A 26,494-nucleotide genomic window follows, 5' to 3' on the forward strand; every position below is an offset into this window, starting at 1 on the left:
GGCTCAGGCTGCTCTAGCATTGGCGGATCTGGGGAATGGGGAGGGGGGGCAGGAAGCGGGGGGAGCAGAGCTGCGGGGGGGGTGTATAAATAGGGAAGGGGGGATGTGCATCCTCGGCTTGGTGAGGGGGGGGGGGCGCTCGGCACAAAGAAAGTGGAAAGTTTGCAGCGCGAGGCGGCCCGGACTAGACATCCGGGCGCGCACGTGCAAGGCCGGGGGCGCCAGGGGCCCCCCACTCTGAGCTCGCCGTTTTTTTTTCTGCAAGCGAGAGGGGGGGGTGTTGTTGGTATCGCCCCCTCCTTCTCCTCCCCCCAGGGGTGAAAGTGCAAGAGGAAGTGCAGCCGCTGCCATCTTTCCTCCGCTCCGAACACACGGAGCCCGGGGCCGCAACGCCGCCGCTCCGCCGCCGCCTTCTCCCGGCCCGGGGAAGGGCCTACTCTGCCGCCGCCGCCGCCGCCCGCCCGCTCCAGCCGCCGCCGCCGCCACCGCCCTCCAGGCTCCGGGACCCGGCCCGCGCCACCGCCCCGGTGCGCGCCCCGCCGCCGCCTTCGCCTTTTGTTTCCTCCGCTCCGGCGCCCCCGCCCCGGCTCGCGCTTTGCAGGGGACGCCGCGCGCGCCCCCAGCGGGCCCGGGAAAAGCCGCGGCGCGCGCGCGCGCCTGCGCGGCGGACCCCCTCCTTCTCCTCCCCGCGTGCGCGTGCCCCTCTTGGCTGCGCGCCGGCGCCGCCTGGCGGGCGGGAGGGGAGGTGGCAGGCGCGTTTGCAGGAGGGGCGCACCTCTTCGCTCGCGCACCCCCCCGGAAGGTAGACCGGGAAGGGGAGGCGGGCGGGCGGAGAGGAGAGAGCGGCGCGCAGTCCAGCGAGGGCGGGGGTTGGCTATGTGGGGGATGGTGGTGCACCCCGCAGTCTAGACAGTCCGATCTGGGCTGGGGGCGTGTACGCTTGGCGCACCTGCGAGACTACAGAGCCCCGGGCCGGCACGTGTGGGGAGTGTGGACACGTCTGCTGTGCCCCGCTTCTCGCTGCCTAGGGGAAGGGAGGGGGCGGGCAGGTGCGGCGGCCGGGCTAGTGGGAGGGGGCGGCGGCCATGGAGCGGGTGAACGACGCTTCCTGCGGCCCGTCTGGCTGCTACACGTACCAGGTGAGCAGACACAGCACGGAGATGCTGCACAACCTGAACCAGCAGCGCAAGAACGGCGGGCGCTTCTGCGACGTGCTGCTGCGGGTAGGCGACGAGAGCTTCCCAGCGCACCGCGCCGTGCTGGCCGCCTGCAGCGAGTACTTTGAATCGGTGTTCAGCGCCCAGTTGGGCGACAGCGGAGCTGCGGACGGGGATCCGGCTGATGTAGGGGGCGCGACGGCAGCCCCAGGCGGCGGGGCCGGGGGCAGCCGGGAGCTGGAGATGCACACTATCAGCTCCAAGGTATTTGGGGACATTCTGGACTTCGCCTACACTTCCCGCATCGTGGTGCGACTGGAGAGCTTTCCCGAACTCATGACGGCCGCCAAGTTCCTGCTGATGAGGTCGGTTATCGAGATCTGCCAGGAAGTCATCAAACAGTCCAACGTACAGATCCTGGTACCCCCTGCCCGCGCCGATATAATGCTCTTTCGCCCCCCTGGGACCTCGGACTTGGGCTTCCCTTTGGACATGACCAACGGGGCAGCCTTGGCAGCCAACAGCAATGGCATCGCGGGCAGCATGCAGCCAGAGGAGGAGGCAGCTCGGGCGGCTGGTGCAGCCATTGCAGGCCAAGCCTCCTTGCCTGTGTTACCTGGGGTGGACCGCTTGCCCATGGTGGCTGGACCCCTATCCCCACAACTGCTGACTTCCCCATTCCCCAATGTGGCATCCAGTGCCCCTCCCCTGACTGGCAAGCGAGGCCGGGGCCGCCCAAGGAAGGCCAACCTGCTGGACTCAATGTTTGGGTCCCCAGGGGGCCTGAGGGAGGCCGGCATCCTTCCATGCGGTCTGTGTGGGAAGGTGTTCACTGATGCCAACCGGCTCCGGCAGCATGAGGCCCAGCACGGTGTCACCAGCCTCCAGCTGGGCTACATCGACCTTCCTCCTCCGAGGCTGGGTGAGAATGGGCTACCCATCTCTGAAGACCCCGACGGCCCCCGAAAGAGGAGCCGGACCAGGAAGCAGGTGGCTTGTGAGATCTGCGGCAAGATCTTCCGTGATGTGTATCATCTCAACCGGCACAAGCTGTCCCACTCTGGGGAGAAGCCCTATTCCTGCCCTGTGTGTGGGCTGCGGTTCAAGAGAAAAGACCGCATGTCCTACCATGTGCGGTCCCATGATGGGTCCGTGGGCAAGCCTTACATCTGCCAGAGCTGTGGGAAAGGCTTCTCCAGGTGAGGAAAGGCTCCCTCTTCCTCCCCTGCTCCGCTGCCACACGTATCTTAGTCCTGAAAAGGCCCCTGCCAAGATCCGGGGCGGTGGCATTTGTGGGGGTCACTTGACCTTATAGAGTCATGCCAGGTTTGGGAGAGTGTTTTAAGGGCCCTTATTTTGAGATGGTATGCCTGAGACCTGCTTTCTGTTCCCTCAGGGAAGTTCTTTGACGCTAAGTGTGCCCTACTGTCTCTCCTCCTGGGGCGGGATTCCTCAGGCCAGAGCCACCGGACCTCACCATTCTTCTCCCTGGGCTCCCTTTGTGTTTCTGGCACCAGGCGTGGGGCCCCCTCTGGGGGCGGGAGACTGGGCTCCTCCAGCGACTTCCCCGCTTGAATGGCTGCCGAGGGAGGGACTGGAACAAGTGCATCTGGGACTCCCCACACTCCTGAGGCACCAGATTCCCCAACACAGAACACTGGCCTTGCTGATCAGTAGACTCCAGCTATGCCTCTCAGACCACCCTGGTATCATGGGACACAGAGCTGGGCACCCAGAGCTGCTGCTTAACACCAAAAGCTTTGATCTGCTCTGACTTGGTAGCTCTAGAGCCTCACCCACAGAGCCCCTTTATGTTCTCAGGACAGAAAGGAATAGGGCAGGATCTTTATGTAGGTTTACTTTCTAGTTAGCCTGTTGGGGAACTGAGGACTTGTCTGGGAGCAGAGGGTGGTTTTGTTTTTCTCCTAAAAGGCTGGTTTTAACCTGGATTGGAGGACCTTGTGTGTGTGAACACAGGGATGGAGAACTCCCTCAGAGGGCCCCAACCGGGAACCAGTCTTACCGGTCAGGCAGCCCCTGCCCACCTGCTCAGGCGGGCATCTGGCTTACCAGCCCAGCTGGGGACTTAAGGCTCCACTGTTGGCCTCTGGGGACTGAATTCCATCCGGGTGGCATTCATTGGCTGCCCGTGGCGGGAGAGGCTGGGGGAGGGGGGATTGCTGAGTTTCTAAGGGGCTTTAGTCTGGACAATGAATCACACATACCCCCTCCTCTGGAAAGGCTGCAGTGAGGCAGCTCTGTTTCATTCTACTGCCACCGCCTCTGGTCCTAGAAAACATTGAGTTTCTGGTGGGGGGGAATTGAGGGGGTGGGGAGGGAAGATCAGAGACAAATGCCCACTTCCCTTCCCCCTCCAGAGAAAACCAGGGCAGAGAGGCCTGGGCCTGTGGAGCCAGAGCTGGGTGGTGACTTTGTCTTTGTCATGCTGGGGTGGAGGAGAGGGAGTCCTCTCCAGCAGTGTGTGTGTGTGTGTGTGTGTGTGTACACACGTATGTATGTGTGCCTGTGTGGTGGGGTTTGGCCAAGTTTCTAAAGTCCCTCTTGGTTCTCTCTTTTCCAGGCCTGATCACTTGAATGGACATATCAAGCAGGTGCACACTTCTGAACGGCCTCACAAGTGTCAGGTAGGGGCTGGGCCAGGGCAGAGATGGGCTGAAGGAGATGTTGCTGTTCTCACGGTCGCAGCCATGAACCAGCTGCTGCGTGTGCCGGGGGCCCGGCTGACTGCCCACCGCTTTGCACACCTCCCCTCTGTTCCTCCACCCTCCCTCTGCTCTCCTCCTTTGTTCTTCCCCCAGGCCCCCTTCCCCCACAGCTGATGTTCCTCCTTCCTGGTTGCTTGGTCCTGGTTCCCACCCCGTCTTTGCCTTCACTCTGTTGCTTGGCTTTCCTCTCCTGGTGTTTGCCGGCTCCTTGGATAGTGGAACTATCGCACAGATGTTGTGTTGGGAGACCCAGCCCTGTGCTGGGCCTGGCTGTTGGTTTCCAGCAGTTTGTAGGGACTGCAGGTTTTTTAAAAAGGGCTCCTGGTGGTCCAGCCAACCACTCTTCCCCTTTTCTGACCTCAGTTAGAGCTCCTCCCGGGTCCCCTCAGCTTAGGGCACAAGGCAGTGGGGGAGGTAGGAGGTAGGGAGTGGGTGGTCCTCTCCCCCACACTGGCTCCTGTTTAACCCACCCTGAGCCAGGGTTTCTGGAGGACTGGAGAGCAAAGTGGGCTCCTCTTCTTTGAGCTCTTTGCAAAGTAGCAAGTAGGGAAAGCTAAACCAGATAGATTCTCACCCTTGGTTTACCTGCTTGAACAATATCTGGGGTCCCTGCTGGTGCCCAGAAGATTAGTTTCCTCTCCTGGACACTGAGCATTCTTGTCTGGATAGCGAACACATCTCTGTCTTTTCCTTGGTTATCTCCCCTCTCCCATGCCAAGTTCCCACCAAGTGGGGGTGAGCCATGATTGTGGGGTGTGCATTGCAGCCTCTGAGAGGATAACCTGCTTCTCCTTATCCTGTTGGTGGCAAGGGGAGAGGGTTCAGGGAGACCAGCAGGGAGGGATGAATGCTGTAAGTAGGGCAGAGCCCCTGGGGGCCAGGCGTGGACGATGTTCACAGGTGCTGGGCTAGGCAGTTTCCTGGAGGATGGCCCAGGGCGGGCCTGTGGGGATCTGTCTTTGCCTTGCTGCCTTCTCTCTCTCTGTTTCTCTCATCACAGAGCACATTCTGACTCAGGTAGTGTGCTGAGTAGCCCGGGCAGAGTAGGAGGAGCCCAGAGGGCAGTGGGGGCAAGCCCGGTGGCCTGGGGGGGTAACCTGCACTCTCTGCCCTTTTTCCAGGTGTGGGTTGGGAGCAGCAGCGGCCTGCCGCCCCTGGAACCTCTTCCTAGCGACCTGCCATCATGGGACTTTGCCCAGCCTGCTTTGTGGAGGTCGTCCCATTCGGTTCCTGACACCGCCTTTTCCCTTTCTCTAAAAAAATCATTCCCAGCCCTTGAAAACCTGGGCCCAGCACACTCCAGCAACGCTCTCTTCTGCCCAGCCCCGCCGGGATATCTGAGGCAGGGCTGGACCACCCCAGAGGGCAGCAGGGCCTTTACCCAGTGGCCTGTTGGCTAGCCTGGGCGTCCCTGGAGAGGGTTGACAGTGGAGGGGAACAGGAGTGGCAGTTGGCCTGAGACCCCTGCTTTTGGGAGAGACTAGCAGGGTGGTTCCTGCCCACCATGCCCAGCTCCTCCCTGGGTGACTTGTCCCATCTCAGAGCCCCTAAATGGGGGTAGTAAGGAGCACCTTTCTGGAACCCCCTATAGCATCCAAGTTTCTTTCTGGGCTCTCTTGCCTTTTCCCCCCTTTCACAGATGGCACCCCTGGGCATCTGTCCTTGCCTAGGTGATTTTGGAGGTTGGTGCCTTCCTGGGAACTAGCCACCAGCTTATCTGCTTCCCCTCCCCTGGCATCACTTCCCGTAGGCCTGGGGTTTCTAGACTGGGGTCCGGCCACCCCTTTCCCCAATCCGGGAGTGAGTCGGCCTCCAGAGAAGACTGGCACAGTTCCAACTAGAGTCAACCCATGCTGCCTTCTGCCCTTCCCACTCAGATCTAGATCCTGCTTTCATTTCTGGCTAGTGAAGTAGACTTTTGTGTTTTTGAGGTTTATTAGCAGGTCTGCTCAGGAACCAAACCAATGAGTAGTTTTCTATTGGGCTATCCCAGTATATGGCTTTGGGGGCTGAAAAAGCAGATGTAGACCCCCTCCCTTGGATCCCATTGGTGTGCCCTTTAGCACCCCGCAGACTCTGCGGGGTGAACAGGAGTGATGATAAAATTTTTCATTCTAACATTTGAGGCTTTGTGTGTTTTGTCCTTGGTCTGTGTCATAACACTGACATCACTGTCCCTTGGTGTACAAATGTGCTCCTGCCCTGCCCCTCCAACATACACTCTCACAGACCTGCTGGCCCCTCCTCCAGCCCCATAGCCACAACTCCCCTAACAGGGACCCAGCAGGTGAAGACATGCTGGCTCTCGTGCTCTGGGCTGGCCAGCGAGGTGTGCTTGGGCTTGGCTAAACAGCAGGGGCATCTGTTGGCATGGTGTGGGGATGCTGAAAACATCAGAGGTGAACAGACAGCTCTCTGGGAGTTCGTTCCTTGGGTCCCCCACTGGCTAGGCACAGTCCCTATTGCTCATCCCCTCCTGATGCCAGAGAGAATGAAAGAGGCCAATTACAAGAGACTAGTGCCATAGCTTAAGTAGAAAGGCCATCTGAATGTAGGGACAGGAAGCTTCAGGCTTGACAGTGGCATGTCTCCTTGGGGCTTGGCCTGAGTGTTCTTAACTGGCCCAGATGCCCCAAGTATTGCTGGATTTATGAGCTTAGTGGGCTGGGACATTTCCCCCACGTGGAGTTCAACCTGAAGCTGAGAGGCTGGAGCAGCTCAGACCTCCCTAGCTTCCACAGGCTCCACTTCTTGGGGGCTGGTTAGAGAAGGAATGCGTTGAGATGGGCATATGCTTGAGAAGAAGGGGGCCAAAGAGCCCAGGGAGCTGAACTTTCAAGCATTGCCCTTAAGGGTTTTCCAGTGCTGTGGGAGAAGGCTGCTCGAGACTACCCCTGAGGCTGCCTGAGTTCAAGGGCCACCAAGGGTAGGGGTGTGCACTAGTGCCCTTGGTACCATTTGGGCCCCATTCCCAAGCTGCTCAATCCTTAGGAGGAAAGGCTTCAGGAAGTCTGGGAAGGGATCAGGACTGGGGCTCAGCGTTGAGTGGTGATGACCAACACTCAGGGTGCCTGGGCCAGCACCTGGCAGGCATGGCCCTTAACTACAGCAGGCTGTCTAAGCACAGGGCTGTGGGCCAGGCAGCTCTTCTGAGTGCCACAGGCAGTCACAGCATTCTGCCTCTGGCTCGCTCTCTTCCCATCAGTGTCCCTCTGTCTTCTCCCTGTCTCTAGGACAAAGAATGCTCTTCTCCTGACACCCCAGCATGGAAGTTCTGGATGTTCCCTTTGAGATCTGTCTCCCTCCGCCCCTTCTCTCCTGGGTTGTGTGACCAGGCTCTTTCATGTTCTGTGTTGTCTGAACTTCTGCTGTGCCTAGACTCTGGAGTTTCACAGGCTCCCCAGAAAACCTGGGGACTGCAGCCACAGAGGGTCAATCCTGGCACAGAGAAGCCAACAATCTCTTCAGCTTGGCTTTGAACACAGGGAAAGCTTTTGTCATGTTTTTGTTTCTTCCCCCAGCAGATTTACATTCCTAATTCTGTTTGCTCAGGCGAAAGTTAGCTTTCATTCCTTGAGAGATAATCAATGGAGGACAGGGTGGGGGAAGCCAGCCCAGTCTGGGATTTTAATTTTGCTTAGCTAATCCCCAAATGGATAAGCGACTTGTGGATAATTGAAGTTTGGCTGTCCATCATCTTTAGGTAGCAAAGCATGACAGGCAAAGCCTTTAGAGGACAGATCTTAAAAAAAGGTTGGTAAGAGAAACAAGGCATCTCTTGCCTATCCATGTTGTGGCTCCCTCTCCTAGGGACTGTGGAAGACAAAATCCTGAATGTGCTTTCGAGTAGCTGGGACTACAGGCACCCACCACCACGCCCGGCTAATTTTTTTGTATTTTTAGTAGAGATAGGGTTTCACCATATTGGCCAGGCTGGTCTCAACCTTCTGACCTTGTGATCCACCCACCTCAGCCTCCCAAAGTGTTAGGATTACAGGCGTGAGCCACTGCGCACGGCCTCAGCCCTGTTTTCTTATACCTGATCCATGTTGGTTCCTTTGAGCTCTGAGGCTTAGAACACACCCTCTCTCACTGTTGGAGGGGGTGGTCTTTGGGTCGCTGCCTGGCAAAGCTGGATCTTGTCCCCAAATAAACCAACAGGTGCACCTCTCTTTTCTGGGGGTGTTTATGCAGCCCCTGCCCCAGTTTAGAGACTGCTGGGCTGTGTAGAGGTTTGGAGTTTTTTTTCTCCTACTGTGGCCTGTCACTGGGTCATGAGGTCCGTGGCTGAGGTGGGGCCCACCTGTAGCCATGAGAGCAAGCATCCATGGTGCTTTCTGACTTACCTACATGCTGGAATTTCCTTGCACAAATCTCTTCACCTTTCCCTTTTGGGGGTCCTGGCTGCCAAGTACTGTACACTGTGTTATAAAGTATGAGCACCTTTCACTCAGCAGAAGCTCCCTCTCCTGAATCTGGAGATGATAAGAGCACAGGCTGTGGGACTGGTTCTTAGTCCAGCTGTCTCATCCTCTCAGGGCCTCCACTGGCCCAGCTGTAAACTGGGAGAGATCAGAATCCCCTGGGGTGGCCAGGAGGATTGGTAAAGTACTGGCCTGGGTGTGGTGGGGGTGGGTGTGCTAGACTTTAATAGCTGAGTCTAGTGTTTTAAGCAAGTTCATCTTCTAAAGTTAGTTTCCTCATTTATGATATGAATACACTGAATATATAAAACAGATAAAAGCAGTATTTCATTGCTACAAATTCAGTTCAAATGTATAATATTTACTTAAAAAGATAATGACATAAGAGCTAGGTAGGCTGTGCTAACATACACAGATATTTGGAACTGGGATAGTAAACAGTGGTGTCTTCTACCTTGACGGCATTGCATGCGTTTGTTTCTTGCTATGGTTGTACAGTAAAGAGATAGTTAGATGTCTGTATGTGGTGACAGTGTTCACTTACCTTGAGCTCTCAGGTTCTCAGGATGTGCTTCTGTTAAAGAGAGATGGTAGAGGCAGTTCCGTTCTAGCACAAGGTAATGGGGTGGTCTTCAGTGGGTTACCATTTGATCCGTAACACATTTAAAGGTGAATGTTGCTTTCTCTTACAGTTCTAAAACAGTAAACACACATACAGAAAAAAGAAATGAGTCAAAATTGACTAGAACCCATTAAACACCTCCCTGGAACCAAAATACCTTGAAAGCCAACGGATTCAGCTCTTCTCAGGGCTTTCCCAATATTCTGTGACCCCCACAGCTGGAATGCCTTTGCAAGCTCCAGCTGAGGAAGGGATGTTGTGAGGAGACTGATCACTGGTACTCAGTCAGGTCCTCAGGTACAGGAAATTACAAGAAATGCCTGCCAACCTGGTCCTCCTTCCAGGGTACTGGTTCTGACCTTCAGCTCCTGACTCATCCGACCCGGGGGCCTGGCTGTGAGTTGGTGCTCAGCTCACACCACAGCTTTCCAAAGCCATGCTCTCTTGGAGGGTAATCACACAGCTTGCCTCAGAGGGCTGCTATCAGGATGGGTTGCATGAGATAAGTGCCTCTAAAAGGGTGAGCACCGTGCCTGCCTGGCTCACAATCAATACAGGGTAGTATCATCCTTGCTATCACCAGCACTTCCCCAGCCTAACGTTTCACAAATGCTTTTTTTTTTTTTTTTAGACGGAGTCTCGCTCTGTCGCCCAGGGTAGAGTGCAGTGGTGCAATCTCGGCTCACTGCAAGCTCTGCCTCCCGGGTTTATGCCATTCTCCTGCCTCAGCCTCCCGAGTAGCTGGGACTACAGGCACCCACCACCTCGCCCGGCTAATTTTTTTGTATTTTTAGTAGAGATGGGGTTTCAGTGTGTTAGCCAGGATGATCTTGATCTCCTGACTTCGTGATCCGTCTGCCTCAGCCTCCCAAAGTGCTGGGATTACAGGTGTGAGCCACCGTGCCCAGCTTTTTTTTTTTTTGAGATGGAGTCTTGCTCTGTCGCCCAGGCTGGAGTGCAGTGGCGCGATCTCGGCTCACTGCAAGCTCCACCTCCCGGGTTTACGCAATTCTCCTGCCTCATCCTCCTGAGTAGCTGGGACTACAGGCGCCCGCCACCTCGCCCGGTTAGTTTTTCGTATTTTTTAGTAGAGACAGGGTTTCACCGCGTTAGCCAGCATGGTATCGATCTCCTGACCTCGTGATCCGCCCGTCTCGGCCTCCCAAAGTGCCGGGATTACAGGCTTGAGCTACTGCGCCTGGCCTTTTTTTTTTTTTTTTTTTAAAGGGAGTCTTGCTTTGTTCCCCCTGCTGGAGTGCAGTGGCAGGATCTCTGCTCACTGCAACCTCCCCTCCCAGGTTCAAGTGATTCTCCTGCCTCAGCCTCCCAAGTAGCTGGGATTACAGGAGTCTGCCACCACGCTGGGCTAATTTGTTGTATTTTTAGTAGAGATGGGGTTTCACCATGTTGGTCAGGCTGGTCTTGAAGTCCTGACCTCAGGTGATCCGCCCACCTCGGCCTCTCAAAGTGCTGGGATTACAAGCAAGAGCCATTGCGCCTGGCCCACAGATACTTTTTTTTTTTTTTTTTGAGACGGAGTCTGGCTCTGTCGCCCAGGCTGGAGTACAGTGGCCGGATCTCAGTTCACTGCAAGCTCCGCCTCCCGGGTTCACGCCATTCTCCTGCCTCAGCCTCCCGCGTAGCTGGGACTACAGGCGCCCGCCACCTCGCCCGGCTAGTTTTTTTGTATTTTTTAGTAGAGACGGGGTTTCACTGGGTTATCCAGGATGGTCTCGATCTCCTGACCTCATGATCCGCCCGTCTCGGCCTCCCAAAGTGCTGGGATTACAGGCTTGAGCCACCGCGCCCGGCCACTTTTGAAGACTCCGGCCCTTGTTCTGTCTGCTAATTCTCACGTGGTCAGAATTGCCACTATCATTTTATGGGCTGCTTTTTCTTTTCTTTTCTTTTGTATTTTTTTTTGAGGCGGAGTCTCGCTCTCTCCCCCAGGCTGGAGTGCAGTGGCCGGATCTCAGCTCACTGCAAGCTCCGCCTCCTGGGTTTACGCCATTCTCCTGCCTCAGCCTCCCAAGTAGCTGGGACTACAGGCACCTGTCACCTCACCCGGCTAGTTTTTTGTATTTTTCAGTAGAGACGGGGTTTCACCGTGTTAGCCAGGATGGTCTCGATCTCCTGACCTCGTGACCCACCCGCCTCAGCCTCCCAAAGTGCTGGGATTACAGGCTTGAGCCACCGCGCCCGGCCTGGGCTGCTTTTTCAATTCAAACTCATGAAAATTTACGAAGATTTATCTGTGCGCTTTGTCCTGCCTTTCCTTTCCATTTCCCTGGCCAAGACTAATGTCACTTTTGAATAAAATGAATAAATAGAATTCTTTGTATAAAACAACTAGGGGAAACCCAGGGATAGAGAACAGTAAGGCTGGTTTATATGCCAATAACTCATCTGTAAATTCATGTAAATGTAATTCTGTGCATTATAGCTAATGCACCTAAAGTCAGTTCTTTTTTTTTTTTTTTTTTTTTTTTTTTTTTTTTTTTTGAGACGGAGTCTCGCTCTGTCGCCCAGGCTGGAGTGCAGTGGCGCGATCTCGGCTCACTGCAAGCTCCGCCTCCCGGGTTCACGCCATTCTCCTGCCTCAGCCTCCCGAGTAGCTGGGACTACAGGCGCCCACAACCGCGCCCGGCTAATTTTTTGTATTTTTAGTAGAGACGGGGTTTCACCGTGGTCTCGATCTCCTGACCTTGTGATCCGCCCGCCTCGGCCTCCCAAAGTGCTGGGATTACAGGCGTGAGCCACCGCGCCCGGCAGTTCTTAATGTCTAAGGAGCAAAATGTGTAACTCTTCATTGTGTAGAGGGGTATAGAGCTTAGCTTGCCATGTCCTGGGCACATTTCCAGTAGTCATTTAGTTAGTACCAGTGATTCCCACTCAACTGTCCCGTAAGGAGGCACTATGGGAAATAAGAACAGCCTCTTGGCATTCTGGGTAGAGAGCCTGAGCCAAACTCTAAAGCTCTCTTTATAAAGGGAGGTCACGTGATGGCCAGAAATTGCCTTTGCTTCATGGTGCACTTGGTGGGGAGTCAGGTCTGACGTGCTGGGTTTCACCTCATCCCATTTTCTTTTCTGCCTTCAGACCTGCAATGCTTCTTTTGCCACCCGAGACCGTCTGCGCTCCCACCTGGCCTGTCATGAAGACAAGGTGCCCTGCCAGGTGTGTGGGAAGTACTTGCGGGCAGCATACATGGCAGACCACCTGAAGAAGCACAGCGAGGGGCCCAGCAACTTCTGCAGTATCTGTAACCGAGGTAATGTGCCCACTGTTTCCTCACTTCCAGAGGATGGGTCTGAGCGTGTATGGGAGGCCTAGGGGTGTCTCAATCACCCTGCCTCAGACTCCACTCTTTGCACAGCCTGCCCCCCCACTTCCCACTGAATGATAAACACCTTCATCACCCAGCTAGCTATTTGCTACCCCTTCCTTCCCAAGAAGCTTGTGGTGCTTAGAATGGGAAGTTCCAGGAGACCAGCAGGTCAGAACAGAAGGAGAGAGGTTCTTCCCAAGCTTGGGCCCATAACTCTCACCTGCTACTCAGGTGGCAGGATGGATGCATTTTGCAGACACCACTGAACCACTGAGGTTGGTGGAGGAGTTAGTAGGTCCCAAAGTGGGAGAAAAAGAGGTTGGTCCGGCTTGAGAGCTTTTGCTGATTGATTCACGGGCATATGATTTCAGCAGCTAGGGAAGAGGTTGAGTCTGGAGATAAACAAGGAGCAGACACTTTGTAGCACAAGTGGTCAGAAGAGAGGCCAAATTCAGGTTTGTGGCCTTGATGAGAGAGGAAAGTGGAAGGTGCTCTGAGCAGGGTAGCATGCTTGAGGACAAGGTGGGCCTAGGTAGTGTCTAACTCTGTGGCAGTGGTGTTGTGTTGGGTGAAGTCACGCCTGTCTCCAAGGTTCTGCCGGGTCTAGTTGGCTGTTGGAAGTGCTAGATATTTGTGTTTTGCAAGCACAGCATCAGTGGAGGCTTGCGCTGTGTCTGTGCTAAAGGAGGTCGGAGCAGCTATCTGTGAACGTGAGGATGCTTCTGCATGGTGTGCTTTGCTTTGGCCAGTGGGGAGCACTGGGATGTCCTTATCTCCTGGGGCATTCTTACTTGTCCCAATGCTTCTGAAAGGCTGCTTAGTGGGTTGAGCACTGAACCAGGAGTCAAGAGACCCAGGGTTTAGTCCCAGCCTCTCACTAGGTGGCCTCAAGTTCTCCCATTCCCTCTCTAAGCTTGAGTTTCTTCATCTCTCAAATGGGGTTAAGAATAGCCCCCTTTCCCACCTCTCAGGGTTATCATGAGGATCCCAAGAGACAAGGTAGGTGAAAGGAGCTGCACACTTGGGAGACTCTATCCTTGCACTTTGTAACAATGTTGGGAAAGACATGCTTGTTGACACTCTGGGTTGGACCAGGCACAACACTCCTGCAGGCCTTGGCGGAATTGTTGGGTGCCTGTGCTGTGTTCACGTGCCCTGAGGTTCACAGTGGAAGGAGATTGCTGAGTAGCTGGGTGTTCTTGGTGTCCTGGAACTGGATCCCTCCTTGCAGCTTCACACCTGGGGTTTGTACTACCAGGACACCTGCTGTGAAAGCAGGGAAGTAGTAGTGAAGATCTCTTAAGCTGTCTGTTCTGTTTTCTGACATGTCAGTAGAGCCCATTTCTGACAGAAGCTTCCTCCAGGTTGCAAGTGTTGGGCTTAACCTTCCTCTAGGTTGCAGGGAGAATTATCGGGCTGTGGCTGACCGTCTTGACTGGGGCTGCCCCAGCCCCAGAAATAATATTGTTTCTTGTCTTGCTTCATCCTAACCTGGCTTCTTGACAGCTCCCCCAGATAACTCAAAACCTGCTATAACATGCTATAGGCAGGCATTTTGTCAGGTTTTCAATGTGGAAGTTCCCAGTGCAAGAACTGGGGTCAGAGGCCAGAGGCTGAAAACTGCTGAGTGGAGAAGGGTGCTCATGATAAAACTCAGAAAGCCCAGACCAGATGGTGGAGTAGGGCAGGAACTGGACAGGAGACCCAGGGCCACAGCCCTTGGGAGCCCAGCTCAGGAGAAATGAAAAACTGAGAGCAACAGGGACAGTGGGAAAGTTGGCCTAGTTAGGAGGCAGCTGATGTGGCAAAGCCAACAACTATTGTACATCAGGATTTCTTTTCCAAGGGCTGGTAAAGAGAACTTGGGCAACAGCCATAAGCTACATGACTGGAATGGAGAATCCAGAAGAGTAAGCCAGAGTCTACTTTTTCTCAGAAAAGCCAAGACTGGGTCTGGATCCCAGAGCCAGAGTGGGAAGTCCGTTTCCTGCAACAAGACTAAAGAAGGTGCTGGTCCAACCCATGCTGGGTACTCAGAAGGAAGAGAAAACAATTGCAGTGTTTATCAGAAGAGAAGGAGCAGGATTCTACTCCTGGACTCATTCCTTGACAGAAATAGGAAGAGACCAAAAAAAAAAAAAAAAAGGAAGAGGATAAAGTTGTTTCTGAGCACCAAAAACATTGAGACATTGGAATCAAAATGTAGAGAGCTCTGTGTCCTCCTTTGCCCTCCTGCCACCAAGCCTATACCTACAGGGAGGTTGCACAAATAAATGAATGTTCTTATCTCTGCATGCGTTCAAACAAAGGCTGAATGTCAGAACAGTTAAGATTGAATCAGGTGAACTTCCAGGTGCCCTCAGATCCTTCAGTCCCAACACTTCTTAAACAGTTGACTTAAGTATCTACCTATAGATCTGTCTTTTTTAGTTTTTGCCACAAAAACGACTCCTGGCTGTGAAGAATGGCAAAGAGGAAAGGCAGCCTGACTCCTGCAGCCTCACACGTGAGTCAGATGGAAGTTGATGAGACAGATGACTCTGGCTTTGTCATAGAGACATATCAGGATGTGTATGATACTATTTGTAGAGGAAGATCATTTGCAGTGGAGGGAGTATTATGGCTAGAAAAGCTTGTTCCCACATTTTTGAGTTGAGGAAATCAGTTGAGTTGAACAGTGGAAAAGGGAGAAGGCCCTGGCTGATGACCGTGATTTTCTTCCTTTAAAGTTTCTGTAGCAGGATCTTTGTATATATGCCTATGTGCTGGTATGGGGAAGAGGAATAGATTATCAGGAATCTGCCTTTGACAGAGACATTTGAATGCAAACATCATTGCTTGAAACGTAGAGGAAGCCTTCTCCCCAGTCAGAGGTAAGCACACAAGTGGATGGATGCAGAGAACCTGCCGTTTCCCTGGACTCACATCAAGCTACGTGGGCCCACTCCAACACAATGCAGTTGAGAATGGCCCCTTCAGGGTTTGGACAAGGAGAAAGCAGTCCCCAACCCCTGCATGGATGTGCAAACTGCCAAAGGATCATTTGCTTCTGGAGTGCCAAGTGCAGGCACACCAGGCAAGAAAACGCAACTGAGGAGCAGTGGCCTTTTGCTAGTAAGACCATCATCTCTGGAGTAAAAGGGCCAGTGGCTTGCTGGTTATAGTGACAGTCACATGTGTGCTCAGCATCTCCATTGCGTGGATGGCTGGATCAGGCTGCCTCTTTGGCTCTTGGTTAATCAGTGGTGAATGGGTGGGTAAGTTTAGAATTCCAGCTAAATATGTCTGGTTTCAAAGACGTATTCTGCTCAGAAGCTTAGCTTCTGTTTCATCCTAACACTTGGCTGCTGAGTTGCTCTGTGTTTAAATTCTAGGCTTTAAGTGGCAGCTGTGGATCCACTCCTACCACCTCGCCATGTGGTTTTGCTATAGATAGTACAGTCTGCAGCTGGGGTAAAGTCAAGAGGACTCAGCCATGTGTTTCTCAGACTGTTTTTCAGGAAAACTCAGCAAGACAGAGTTTCACTCTTGTTGCCCAGACTGGAGTGCAATGGCGCGATCTTGGCTCACCACAACCTCTGCCTCCCGGGTTCAAGCAGTTCTCCTTCCTCAGCCTCCCTAGTAGCTTTGATGACAGACATGTACCACCACGTCCGGCTAATTTTGTATTTTAGTAGAGACGGGGTTTGTCTCTATGTTGGTCAGGCTGGTCTGGAACTCCCGACCTCAGGTGATCTGCTCGCCTTGGCCTCCCAAAGTGCTGGGATTACAGGCATGAGCCACTGCGCCCAGCCAAACTCAGCAAGATTTGATTGAGCATCTGCTGTGTTCTCTTGGTATAGTTCTCCCAGTAAGGAGTAAACGTAATTCCTGGTGCTCTCCTGCTCCTTTCTGTCCACTTTTGATTGCAGCAGACCTGCTCTGGTTCATCACGGGGAGAGAGCTTCATGCTATTTTAAAGACCCCACAAGGGATTAAAAACCAAAGGAAAAAATTACCTTCTAAAGTTATCAGAAAGTTCTGATATCTTGTACTGATTGGTGGGAGCCAGTATCTCCTGGTTCTGCTTTGTTTTGGGGGACTCTACAGTACCACCCCCAGGGGCAGGGCTAACAGCCTCTTTCCCATTCGCCTTGTCTCCTCACACCTGACTACAGCCTCCCTCTTAGGGATGTCTACATGGGACCCTTTTACACCAGTCTATACGCATGATCAGCCTCAGGCAGACACTTCGGTCACAGCACAGGACAACTTGCTCTACCAGGCAGGGCAGGACACCAGCATCTGGTCTAGACAGATCTTTGAAGTAGCTGTATTGGGAAAGGAAGGAAAATTGGCCCAATCCCACGTTTCAGAACCACTAACTGCTGCTGTCAGAGAAAAACTTGTTACATGAAGTTTCCACAGGCCAGCCCAGTTTTTCCAGCAGCTTCCATTCTAACATACCATTATGGCAGAAAAATACCTGAGTATAAATGGTGATAATGAAACCTATTGTAAAAGTCCACTGGATATTTCTAGGGCTCAGGGCTAAGACAGAGGAACCAATTAACCCATTTATGCTAGAGGTTACAAACTTTTTTGTGAAAAATCAGACTTTAGTGATGATCTTGAGCAGTAGGATATAAATAACTCCTGGGTTAGCGTTCCAATAATGGAACATGAGGCATAAGTGGGTTAAAGCATCTGCCCAGTAGCTAAGGGCCAAGTTCTGGTGGCACATGATCCTGGGGTTGGAGTCCAGGCTCTGCCACTTAGTAGCTGTATGTGTGACCAGGTTACTTAACCTCACCAAGCCTCTTTTTTTTTTTTTTTTTTTGAGACAGAGTCTCGCTCACCACCACGCCCGGCTAATTTTTTGTATTTTTAGTAGAGATGGGGTTTCACCGTGTTAGCCAGGATGGTCTCAATCTCCTGACCTGGTGATCCACCCGCCTTGGCCTCCCAAAGTGCTGAGATTACAGGTGTGAACCACCGCACCTGGCGATTTTTTTTTTTTTTTTTGAGATGGAGTCTCGCTCTATTGCCCAGGCTGGAGTACAGTAGCATGATCTCATCTGCCTTCTGGGTTCAGGCCATTCTCCTGCCTCAGCCTCCCAAGTAGCTGGGACTACAGGCGCCCGCCACCACACCAGCTAATTTTTTATATTTTTAGTAGAGACGGGGTTTCACTGTGTTAGCCAGGATGGTCTCGATCTCCTGACCTCGTGATCCGCCCGCCTCGGCCTCCCTAACCTCACGAAGCCTCTTAATTTCTTTATCTGTAAAATGGGTATAATAGTAATCTGTAGCACAAAAGGTGTTGGGCAAATTCTATAGAATAGTGCATATGGTGTGCTGGGCCCTGGTGTGCCATCAGCACTTACTAAAGGTGAATCTTTATTACAGTGCCAGCAGCATTCAAAATGCCATGCCAATTCAGACTTTTTTTTAAAACAAATCTCGTGCAGACATTACACAGTACTCTTCAGCCTCTGACCCTTTAGCAGTGGATCTCACTGTTATCCTGTGACTGTGTAATTTTGAAAGTGAATCGAAAAATAATGAGTCAACCAGATCTGAAGTGGATTAAAGCGACACTGTCAGGGTGCTGGCACCCTAAGTGGGCCTTATACTAAAAAGCTTCAGTTCCTGCTAAAAGCACCTTCTGATCCTTGACTACAGTGGGGTTCGATGGCATACCTCCTTCCTGTGAAACTCAAGTCAAAATCCTTTTATCGGCCTGCCTCATTCTGTATCCTTGCACACATGGCTGCTGTGGAAGTTGGCCCAAGATCTACTCTTCCCAGCCTGAGATATCTTGTGGCTCAGACTGACCGAAGCATCTGGAAGGTGGGCAGGAACAGTTCCAAGATGGCTGGATTGTCCTCCCCCAAAATAAAGACAGAGATCATCCCTGTTTCTTCTCCTGTATGTGAACCTGGTGGATGCTCCAGAATCGAACCAAAACACTACCATGAATAAGAGATGACTGCACTCCTCTGACACAACTTCCTATTTTTGTCTTTGTTCTTCAAAAGATCTAAACAGTTACTAAATCCTGTTATGCTGAAGGTGGGGAAGTTAGAAAAATAGAACATCTCCTGACAGGTAGAAGACGGGATCCTTGGAGGCATTCCTTTGGGATTTCATTTTACCTCCATCTCGTTTGTTGTCCAGTTTCCTTTTATAAGGATTAAGCAGGCATCCTGCTGGCTAGAATCCTGTGACTTCCCTGGAGCCCCAAATTCTTGTCTAACCACATTTCTAGTCATGGTTCCTGCAGGAGACATCCACTCAAACCACCTGTTACTGAGGCACCAAGCAACCCTAGAGGCAGTTGGCCTCTGGCCCTAGCAGGAGCAAGATCTCAGGCCATCCCACCAGGCGGCCAGCCTCGGCCCCTCACCGCAGCCTTGCAGAGTGGGCTCTGCAGAGAAGCCGATTTGTGGACAGTGCCACCCTCCATCCTGAGCCATGTGGCTCATATGGTTGCAGCCATTTTTGAGCCTAGGAGGGGGCCCCTTCTAGGTGCAGCTGACCTGGGAATGCTAGCCAGAGCGGCCAGAGGAGAGGAGTGGGGGAAGGAGAGAGGTATCTCTTGCTGGCCGTGGGATCTCATCTCCTTTTGTCTTGTTTAGGTTTCTCCTCTGCCTCCTACTTAAAGGTCCATGTTAAAACCCACCACGGTGTTCCCCTTCCCCAGGTCTCCAGGCACCAGGAGCCCATCCTGAATGGGGGAGCAGCGTTCCACTGCGCCAGGACCTATGGCAACAAAGGCAAGCGACCCCTTGCTCTGCACTTTGCTTCTCTGCGCAGACTGTGTTGTGGGGGCGCTGGGCTGGGCGTGGGGAGGCGGGAAGGCTGCCGACTTTCTGGCTGCCTTGAGGAGACTCAGAGATCTGAGTGGCAGTGGCCTCCAGGACAAAAGTCACAGTGGGTATCTCACTCCAGGGCAGTGAGTGAGGCTTTAGGGCACTGCCGAGATCCAGCCTCCGCCTCCTCTTCCCCAGCCCTTCTCCCTTCCTCCTGGCCAGCCCCCACTGTCTGGAGCCCTGCAGGGATGCCCCGGGCCCTGGGCAGAAGAAGAGCCCCGCATGATGAGCCACTATGGGCCTGTCACTGCCTGCTGCCCTTTAGGATGGTGTGGAGCTGCGGCTGAATGCTTTCTCCTCTTTTGACCCAGTGGGCCGATGGGAGCCAATGTCTGGCTTGTCTCACAATAGGGGTGGTTGATTACTGTGAGTGGCCCTTCCTGGAGAGCCTCTGGCTATGGTTGTGAGATGCATGGCAATAATGAGCTATCTGACTCCTCTGACTTGGGAGTTGGTTTGCAGAGAGCTCCCCCAGGCCCACCTTCACTTGTTGATTCAGGTTGTTTTGTTGTATGTCACGTTGTTGTTGCCTTGGGGATGAGGCCAGGGGCTTGGCAGATGGTAGAAATAGCAGAGATGGCATGCTCCATGCTCCCATCACAGACCTCCCTTCCCGGCACGTCGCTCTGGACCCAGGCAGGAAGCTGCTGATTGGTGGAGGACTCGGTGTGGGCCGGGCAAGGCAGAGCAGCCAGGGTTGTCTCTTGGCCCAGCTTGTCTGGGGCCTAGGGTGGGGACACCCAGCCGACTGAGAAGTACAGAGTTGCTTTCAATCTCTGTCCTTTGGCTGCTTGGCCCTGGAAGGGTTTTGGCAGAAGGAAGGCGGTAAGAACAGGGCTCATGTTTGCAGCATTAGGAAAAGGATTGGCTTCTGTCTGAGCCATTGATGGGGTCTACCCAGGTTAAGGACCTGATGGCTCTGGTTCTGCCTGGCTTGCTACAGTGCAGCTAGTCTGGTGCAGGAGGCGAAGCCACCGTCACACTGGCTCGGCATCATCAGAATACCAATTTTACCCCCAGAGGCACCCAAAAGAGTGCCTAGGAGTTGGGGGTCTTTGAGTTGTTCTGGGCAGCAGTAGCAGAGTTGCCCTCTCTGTATCCCTTCCTTGAAGCAGGCTGAGATGACGGTGAGCAGTACACGTGCAGCTGCATGAAGAGTCCACAGCAAGGGAGGCTGGCAGCCCTAGGGCCCTGCCATTTCACCCCTGTAGGCACTCCAGTCTCCCAGACTGACCAGCTGACCCTTCGCGGGTTCTGCCAGGACAGTGGCTGGCCAACAGCTGCCCTCCACAGGTCTGTGAGCTGGCCCCTCATGACCCCTCCAGAGGGGGCATCTCCAGAGCCTGGCCTCATCTCTCTCCTGTATTTTGTTTTTTTGTAGAAGGCCAGAAATGCTCACATCAGGATCCGATTGAGAGCTCTGACTCCTATGGTGACCTCTCAGATGCCAGCGACCTGAAGACGCCGGAGAAGCAGAGTGCCAATGGCTCTTTCTCCTGCGACATGGCAGTTCCCAAAAACAAAATGGAGTCTGATGGGGAGAAGAAGTACCCATGCCCCGAATGTGGGAGCTTCTTCCGCTCTAAGTCCTACTTGAACAAACACATCCAGAAGGTGCATGTCCGGGCTCTTGGGGGCCCCCTGGGGGACCTGGGCCCTGCCCTTGGCTCACCTTTCTCTCCTCAGCAGAACATGTCTCTCCTCGAGTCCTTTGGGTTTCAGATTGTTCAGTCGGCATTTGCGTCATCTTTAGTAGATCCTGAGGTTGACCAGCAGCCCATGGGGCCTGAAGGGAAATGAGGCAGCTGCTCTGTCCCCACGGCAACAGCCTTTTGGGGACTGCTGGGAAATGCTGTGAATGCGGAGGGAAGTGATGTTTGGGTTCTGTAGCTGAGAGATTTTTATTCATTTTTAACTGCCCCCCAACCCCACCCAACTCCTTCTCTACCACCCATTCTCCCAATGGTCTTTAGAAATAGATTTTCATCTGATATTCTACAGAAATATCAATGAGACTTGGTATGGGACAGGGGCAGAAAACACTACATAGGCCTCCAAGGCAAAACCAGTCCCAGTTTCTCTAATGGGAAGAAGCTGGAATTCCTGGTGCTCAATTCTTAGTGACCCCAATCCTATACCCAAATCTATGGTATTCTGGGACCTCAGTGATTTTGGTCCCCTCCCACTTCTGTAGTTCCTCATCCTCCCTTCCCATATCCTTCAAAAGAACCACACTAGGGTCTCCACCCACTTATACAATGCGGATGCCCAACTGTTTTTAAGGAAGCCAGAAGCATCCCATGGACCATGGGGTGAGTGTCCTCCAAGAGCCCCCCTGAGCTCCGCCCTCTGTCTGGAGGGCTCCAGACTCCTGAGCCCTGCTTGGAGGCGAGCATTTTCATTGCTAGGACAAGCTCAGCTATTGAGGACACCCCCACCCCAAATTTCAGTTCTTATGTGATTTTAACCATTCAACATGCTGTTGGGTTTTTAATTCTCTAATTATTATTATTATTGTTATTATTTTTTAGGACCAGTTGTAGTGAATTGCTACTGAAAGCTATCCCAGGTGATACAGAGCTCTTTGTAAACCGCAGTCACACATTAGGGTTAGTATTAAACTTTGTTTAGATGTACCATAATTAACTTGGCTAGTTGATTGTTTGAAGTCTATGGAAGAAATAGTTTTATGCAAAATTTTAAAAAATGCCAGTCTGGTCAGGGAAGTAGGGGGTTTCAATGCAGTTGGGAGCCAGGAAGGTGGGACAGCCAGCAGGTAGGGACATTGTGTACCTCAGTTGTGTCACATGTGAGCAAGCCCAGGTTGACCTTGTGATGTGAATTGATCTGATCAGACTGTATTAAAAATGTTAGTACATTACTCTATCTGCTCCCTTGAGTCCAGTTTTTCAGCTGTGGGGGTCTTTGGGACCCAGAGGTGGGCAGCACCTGGGGTGGGAGTGGGATCCCAGGAGACCCCTTTTCTACTTCATTGTACCAGTTCCACTGGGATTGACAGGTGGATGGTCCCACTGAAGACTTAGAATGCCAGAATTCACTCATTTGTTCAACAAATATCCATTGCTTGTCTTTACTACTTGTGTGCCAGGCCTGGTTTCATGCTCTTGGGGTATGGTGGTGAACAAGACACCACTGTGAGGCTTAATGGGAGAGACAGACAACTTAATATGAGTTCAGATAATGAGAAATACCAGGAGAAAAACTGGGCAAGGTGAGGGGACAGTGACAGCAGGAGGGTAAGTAGGGTGGACCAGGGAGGTATGAAGTGGGGTTGGGGCTCTGGGAGGGAAGACTTATAGAGGGGATCTGACATGGCCTACCCAGCTAGCACCTGAGGAGGGATGTGGCAGGGACTCCTCATGGCCAAGGGGCTCTAAGAAGCTCAGCAACTTGTCTTCCCCACCATGTTATCTACCTGATGTTAAGTAAAAGGTTGGTGCACCGTTAATGGTGAATGTATGAAGAAAAGAGGGAAAAAACAACAAACAGGAGGCAAGAAGTAAGCACAATGGAGAATTAATGGGAATAAGAATGAGGAACAAGAGGGGCAGGCAGACTTAAGGCACCCTGGGCATCTTGAGAAACCTCAGGGAAGAGGAAAACCCCTAAAAGGATAGAGACAGCATTTAACCTCCAAGCAAGAAGAAAAACAATGGTAAAGGACAGAAAAACAGACCTAAGGGAACAAACAGTACAAAAATTTTTAGACTCACATTGGTATCAGAATTACTTTGTTCTTTTTTTTTTTCCGAGACGGAGTCTCGCTCTGTCGCCCAGACTGGAGTGCAGTGGCCGGATCTCAGCTCACTGCAAGCTCCGCCTCCCGGGTTTACGCCATTCTCCTGCCTCAGCCTCCTGAGTAGCTGGGACTACAGGCGCCCGCCACCTCGCCCGGCTAATTTTTTTGTATTTTTAGTAGAGACGGGGTTTCACCGTGTTAGCCAGGATGGTCTCGATCTCCTGACCTCGTGATTCGCCCGTCTCGGCCTCCCAAAGTGCTGGGATTACAGGCTTGAGCCACCGCACCCGGCCTTTTTTTTTTTTTTTTTTTTGAGACGGAGATTTGCTCTTGTGGCCCAGGCTGGAGTGCAGTGGCGTGATCTCGGCTCACCGCAACCTCTGCCTCCCAGGTCCAAGCAATTCGCCTGCCTCAGCCTCCTGAGTAACTGGAATAACTGGGATTAAAGGCATACACCACAATGCCCGGCTGATTTTTGTATTTTTAGTAGAGACGGGGTTTCACCACATTGGCCAGGCTGGTCTCGAACTCCTGACCTCAGGTGATCTGCCTGCATCGGCCTCCCAAAGTGTTGGGATTACAGGTGTGAGCCACCGCACCCCGCCTAGAATTACATTATTCTGGTGTAAAGGTAAAGACTCTCAGCTGAATTTTTTAAAAAACAGTTCTAAGCCATTTACACAAAATCCTTGGTAAGCTGCTGGGCTTTGTGGACTGTGTGGAATAGAGGCTTAGGCCATTAGATGTGAGTATCAAAGGAAAGGGTGACCCTAGAATGTGGAGGCCCTGTGGACACATAGCTTTGTGACCACCACAGAATCTGGTCACACCCACCGAGTGTTAGAAAACCTGGCCTTGAACCAAGGACTTGACTGGGCCAGCCTGAGTTCCTGAACTCATTTTAGTTCTGCTCCCTGGAGACCTGTGAGCATGTCCATGGACAGGTAGGGACCATAGGTGTTAGAAAGGAGTATCTGTCATGTGGCAGGAGGGGAACAACAGAGCAAGCAGGCTGTTCCATCTTCCAAAGCACTGCTCACTTGGCAGCCTGAGCTTTGGGAGGCCAAGGCGGGAGGATCACTTGAGGCCAGGGGTGTGAGACCAGCCTGGGCCACTTAGTGAGACCCCATCTCTACACAAAATGAAGAACAGCTGGACATGGTGGTGTACGCTTGTAGTCCTAGCTACTCAGGAGGCTGAGGCAAGAGAATCGCTTGAGCCCAGGTGTTCAAGGTCACAGTGAGCTATGGTCATTATGATCACGCCACTGCATTCGAGCCTGGGTAATAGAGTGGGACCCTAACTCTTAAAAAAAAAAAAAAAGAAGAAGAAGAAGAAGAACCTGAGCTTTGGCTGTTCAGCTCCACCATCTGCTTTCTGCCAACCTTGGGGAAATCCGTAAATCTCTGAGCCTGTTTCCTCATCAGGTCTTTGTGAAGACCAAAAGAGACGATCATCATGAGCTAATTAATCCTCTGCACAACCTATAAGGTTGGTTTCATTATTCTATTATCATCTCCCTCTTGCAGATAAGGAAACAGGCTCAGAGAGATGGAGGAACTCCCCTGGGTCACATAGTAAGTGGAAGAGTCAGGATTCAAACTCAGGTCTGCCTTGTCGTCAGACTTTACTCCTAAGCTCCCAGTGATAGTTTCTCTGTTTTTTTTTTTTTTTTCAGACAGAGTCTCACTCTGTCAGCTAGGCTGCAGTGATGCTATCTCGGCTCACCTCCACCTCCTGGGTTCAAGGGATTCTCCTGCCCCAGCCTCCCAAGTAGCTGCGATTACAGGCACACGCCATCACACCTGGCTAATTTTTTTTTTTTTTTTTTTTTTGAGACGGAGTCTGGCTCTGTTGCCCAGGCTGGAGTGCAGCGGCCGGATCTCAGCTCACTGCAAGCCCCGCCTCCCGGGTTCACGCCATTCTCCTGCCTCAGCCTCCCGAGTAGCTGGGAGTACAGGCGCCCGCCACCTCGCCCGGCTAATTTTTTTTGTATTTTAGTAGAGACGGGGTTTCACCGTGTTAGCCAGGATGGTCTCGATCTCCTGAACTCGTGATTCGCCCGTCTCGGCCTCCCAAAGTGCTGGGATTACAGGCTTGAGCCACCGCGCCTGGCCAATTTTTTTTTTTTTTGTATTTTTTGTAGAGATGGGGTTTCACCATGTTGGTCAGGCTGTTCTCCAACTCCTGGCCTCACGTGGTCTGCCTGCCTAGGCCTCCCAAAGTGCTGGGATTATAGGCGTAAGCCACGGTGCCTGGCTCACAAGTGCCTCTTGAAGGAGGAAATTCCACAGCCATGCCCTCTCCTACCTTGAGTGACAATGGTCAGCACTCACTCTAAAGGTACCTAAAACTTACCCAGAAGTATCACTCCTGTCTGTTGGAGGAGGCAGGCTGGCAGGATTCCCTCCAGTTTACATAATTGTGCCTGGCTGCTGAGCACCTGGCAGCAGTGTCTCCAGAATTCTACTTCTTACAAACCCCACCTCTCGGTCTCTCTCCCAAGGCTGCCTACCCTCCTCTGCACCTCTCCAAGAGTGGAGGGTGACTGGTAGATGGTGTGAAATGATTTTCACTCAGGGAAGGTAGGAGGAGGGCAGAATGATTAATGTCTGAATCTGCATCTCTTGCTAAACTGCTGTGAAAGGAAATACCAAATATTTATCTAAGAGACTAATCTATCCTAACAAAACAAGTTTCCTTTAAGGACAGGGCAGTGCAGAGGTAGGAGCCTCTGAAATAAAGCTTCTTTGTATCGCTGTGAATGGGCACACCAGCAAAATCACTTATTTTTCCTTCAGGGAAGAGTCTTCTGCCCTCCAAAATCTGGCATGCTATCCCATGCCCAGTCCATACCAGGCAGAGGTCAGAGCCTGTGGCAGCAATAAAGAGGGACTTCGAGATTATTAACATCTCCCTCCGTCCTTCCAAGTCAAAAATCTGTGCCCTGAAGCTGCTGCATGTTTTGGAGTCCATGTTAAAGAGCACAGACTCCATGAGCTGTGGGGCTTGTGTTTCATTTTTCAAAGCTTTTTTTTGGATGATGATAAACTATTGTTTATTCATGAAGTTTCCTCTGCCTCTAAAATACTTATCTCTTGTCTATCTAAGGAACTTTTTTTCAGAAGCTCAGTTCAGATTGCCCCTTGCCTGCAAAGCTTTTCCTGCCCGTTCCACAAGACAGCCTATGTGTATTACATCACTACCATGTGCCAGGCACCATGACAGGGGTCTTACATACATCAACAACCCTATGCAGTAGGTACTATTTTGTTCTCATGGAGTCCCAGAGAAGCAACTGCCAATGTCACATAGCTGTGAAACAGCAGAGCCAGGACTTGAATTCGGAACTGTCTGACCAGGGAGCCCAGGACTCCATCATGATGGATGTGATACTCTGTGCCACCTCCCTGTTCTGCATGTATTTCCACTTTTGCATCATCTTTTTAGGGATCTATCTCCTCTTATGAGACCAGATTTCTTTGGTAATGGGGATCAGGCAAAGATAATTCATCTCTGTATTCCCATTGCCTAGAATAGTTCCTGGCACTTGGCAGCCACTAAATCATTCAACAGATATTCTGAGTGGCTACTGTGTGCTAAGAGAGACTTAATTCCTGTCC

The 26,494-nt window shown here is 52.4% G+C and overlaps 1 protein-coding gene and 1 long non-coding RNA gene across 5 annotated transcripts in view; one reads left to right on the top strand and one right to left on the bottom strand.

Annotated features, from left to right (window-relative positions):
* Positions 1–346: 346 nt before the first annotated feature.
* On the top strand, positions 347–21,995 carry PATZ1 (POZ/BTB and AT hook containing zinc finger 1). Of its 4 annotated transcripts, none has more exons than XM_005567549.4 (5): positions 347–2,356; positions 3,739–3,802; positions 12,029–12,200; positions 18,878–19,015; positions 20,493–21,995. In XM_005567549.4, exons 1-5 carry the CDS (start codon positions 1,086–1,088, stop codon positions 20,909–20,911), a joined length of 2,064 nt encoding a protein of 687 aa, XP_005567606.1. In that variant the 5' UTR covers positions 347–1,085; the 3' UTR covers positions 20,912–21,995. The 4 variants fall into 4 exon arrangements, with proteins under 4 accessions (XP_005567606.1, XP_005567608.1, XP_005567607.1 ...); XM_005567551.4 differs by having other exon boundaries at positions 18,943–19,015; XM_005567550.4 differs by lacking the exon at positions 18,878–19,015.
* LOC135965444 (uncharacterized) overlaps positions 8,648–26,494 on the bottom strand; it is a 51,456-nt gene continuing 33,609 nt past the window's right edge. The window contains exon 2 of the long non-coding RNA XR_010578382.2: positions 8,648–9,001. This is a non-coding gene — a long non-coding RNA (uncharacterized lncRNA). The remainder of the gene's footprint in view (positions 9,002–26,494) is intronic.

This window comes from Macaca fascicularis, chromosome 10 (assembly GCF_037993035.2).
Source record: "Macaca fascicularis isolate 582-1 chromosome 10, T2T-MFA8v1.1".
NCBI lineage: Eukaryota > Metazoa > Chordata > Mammalia > Primates > Cercopithecidae > Macaca > Macaca fascicularis.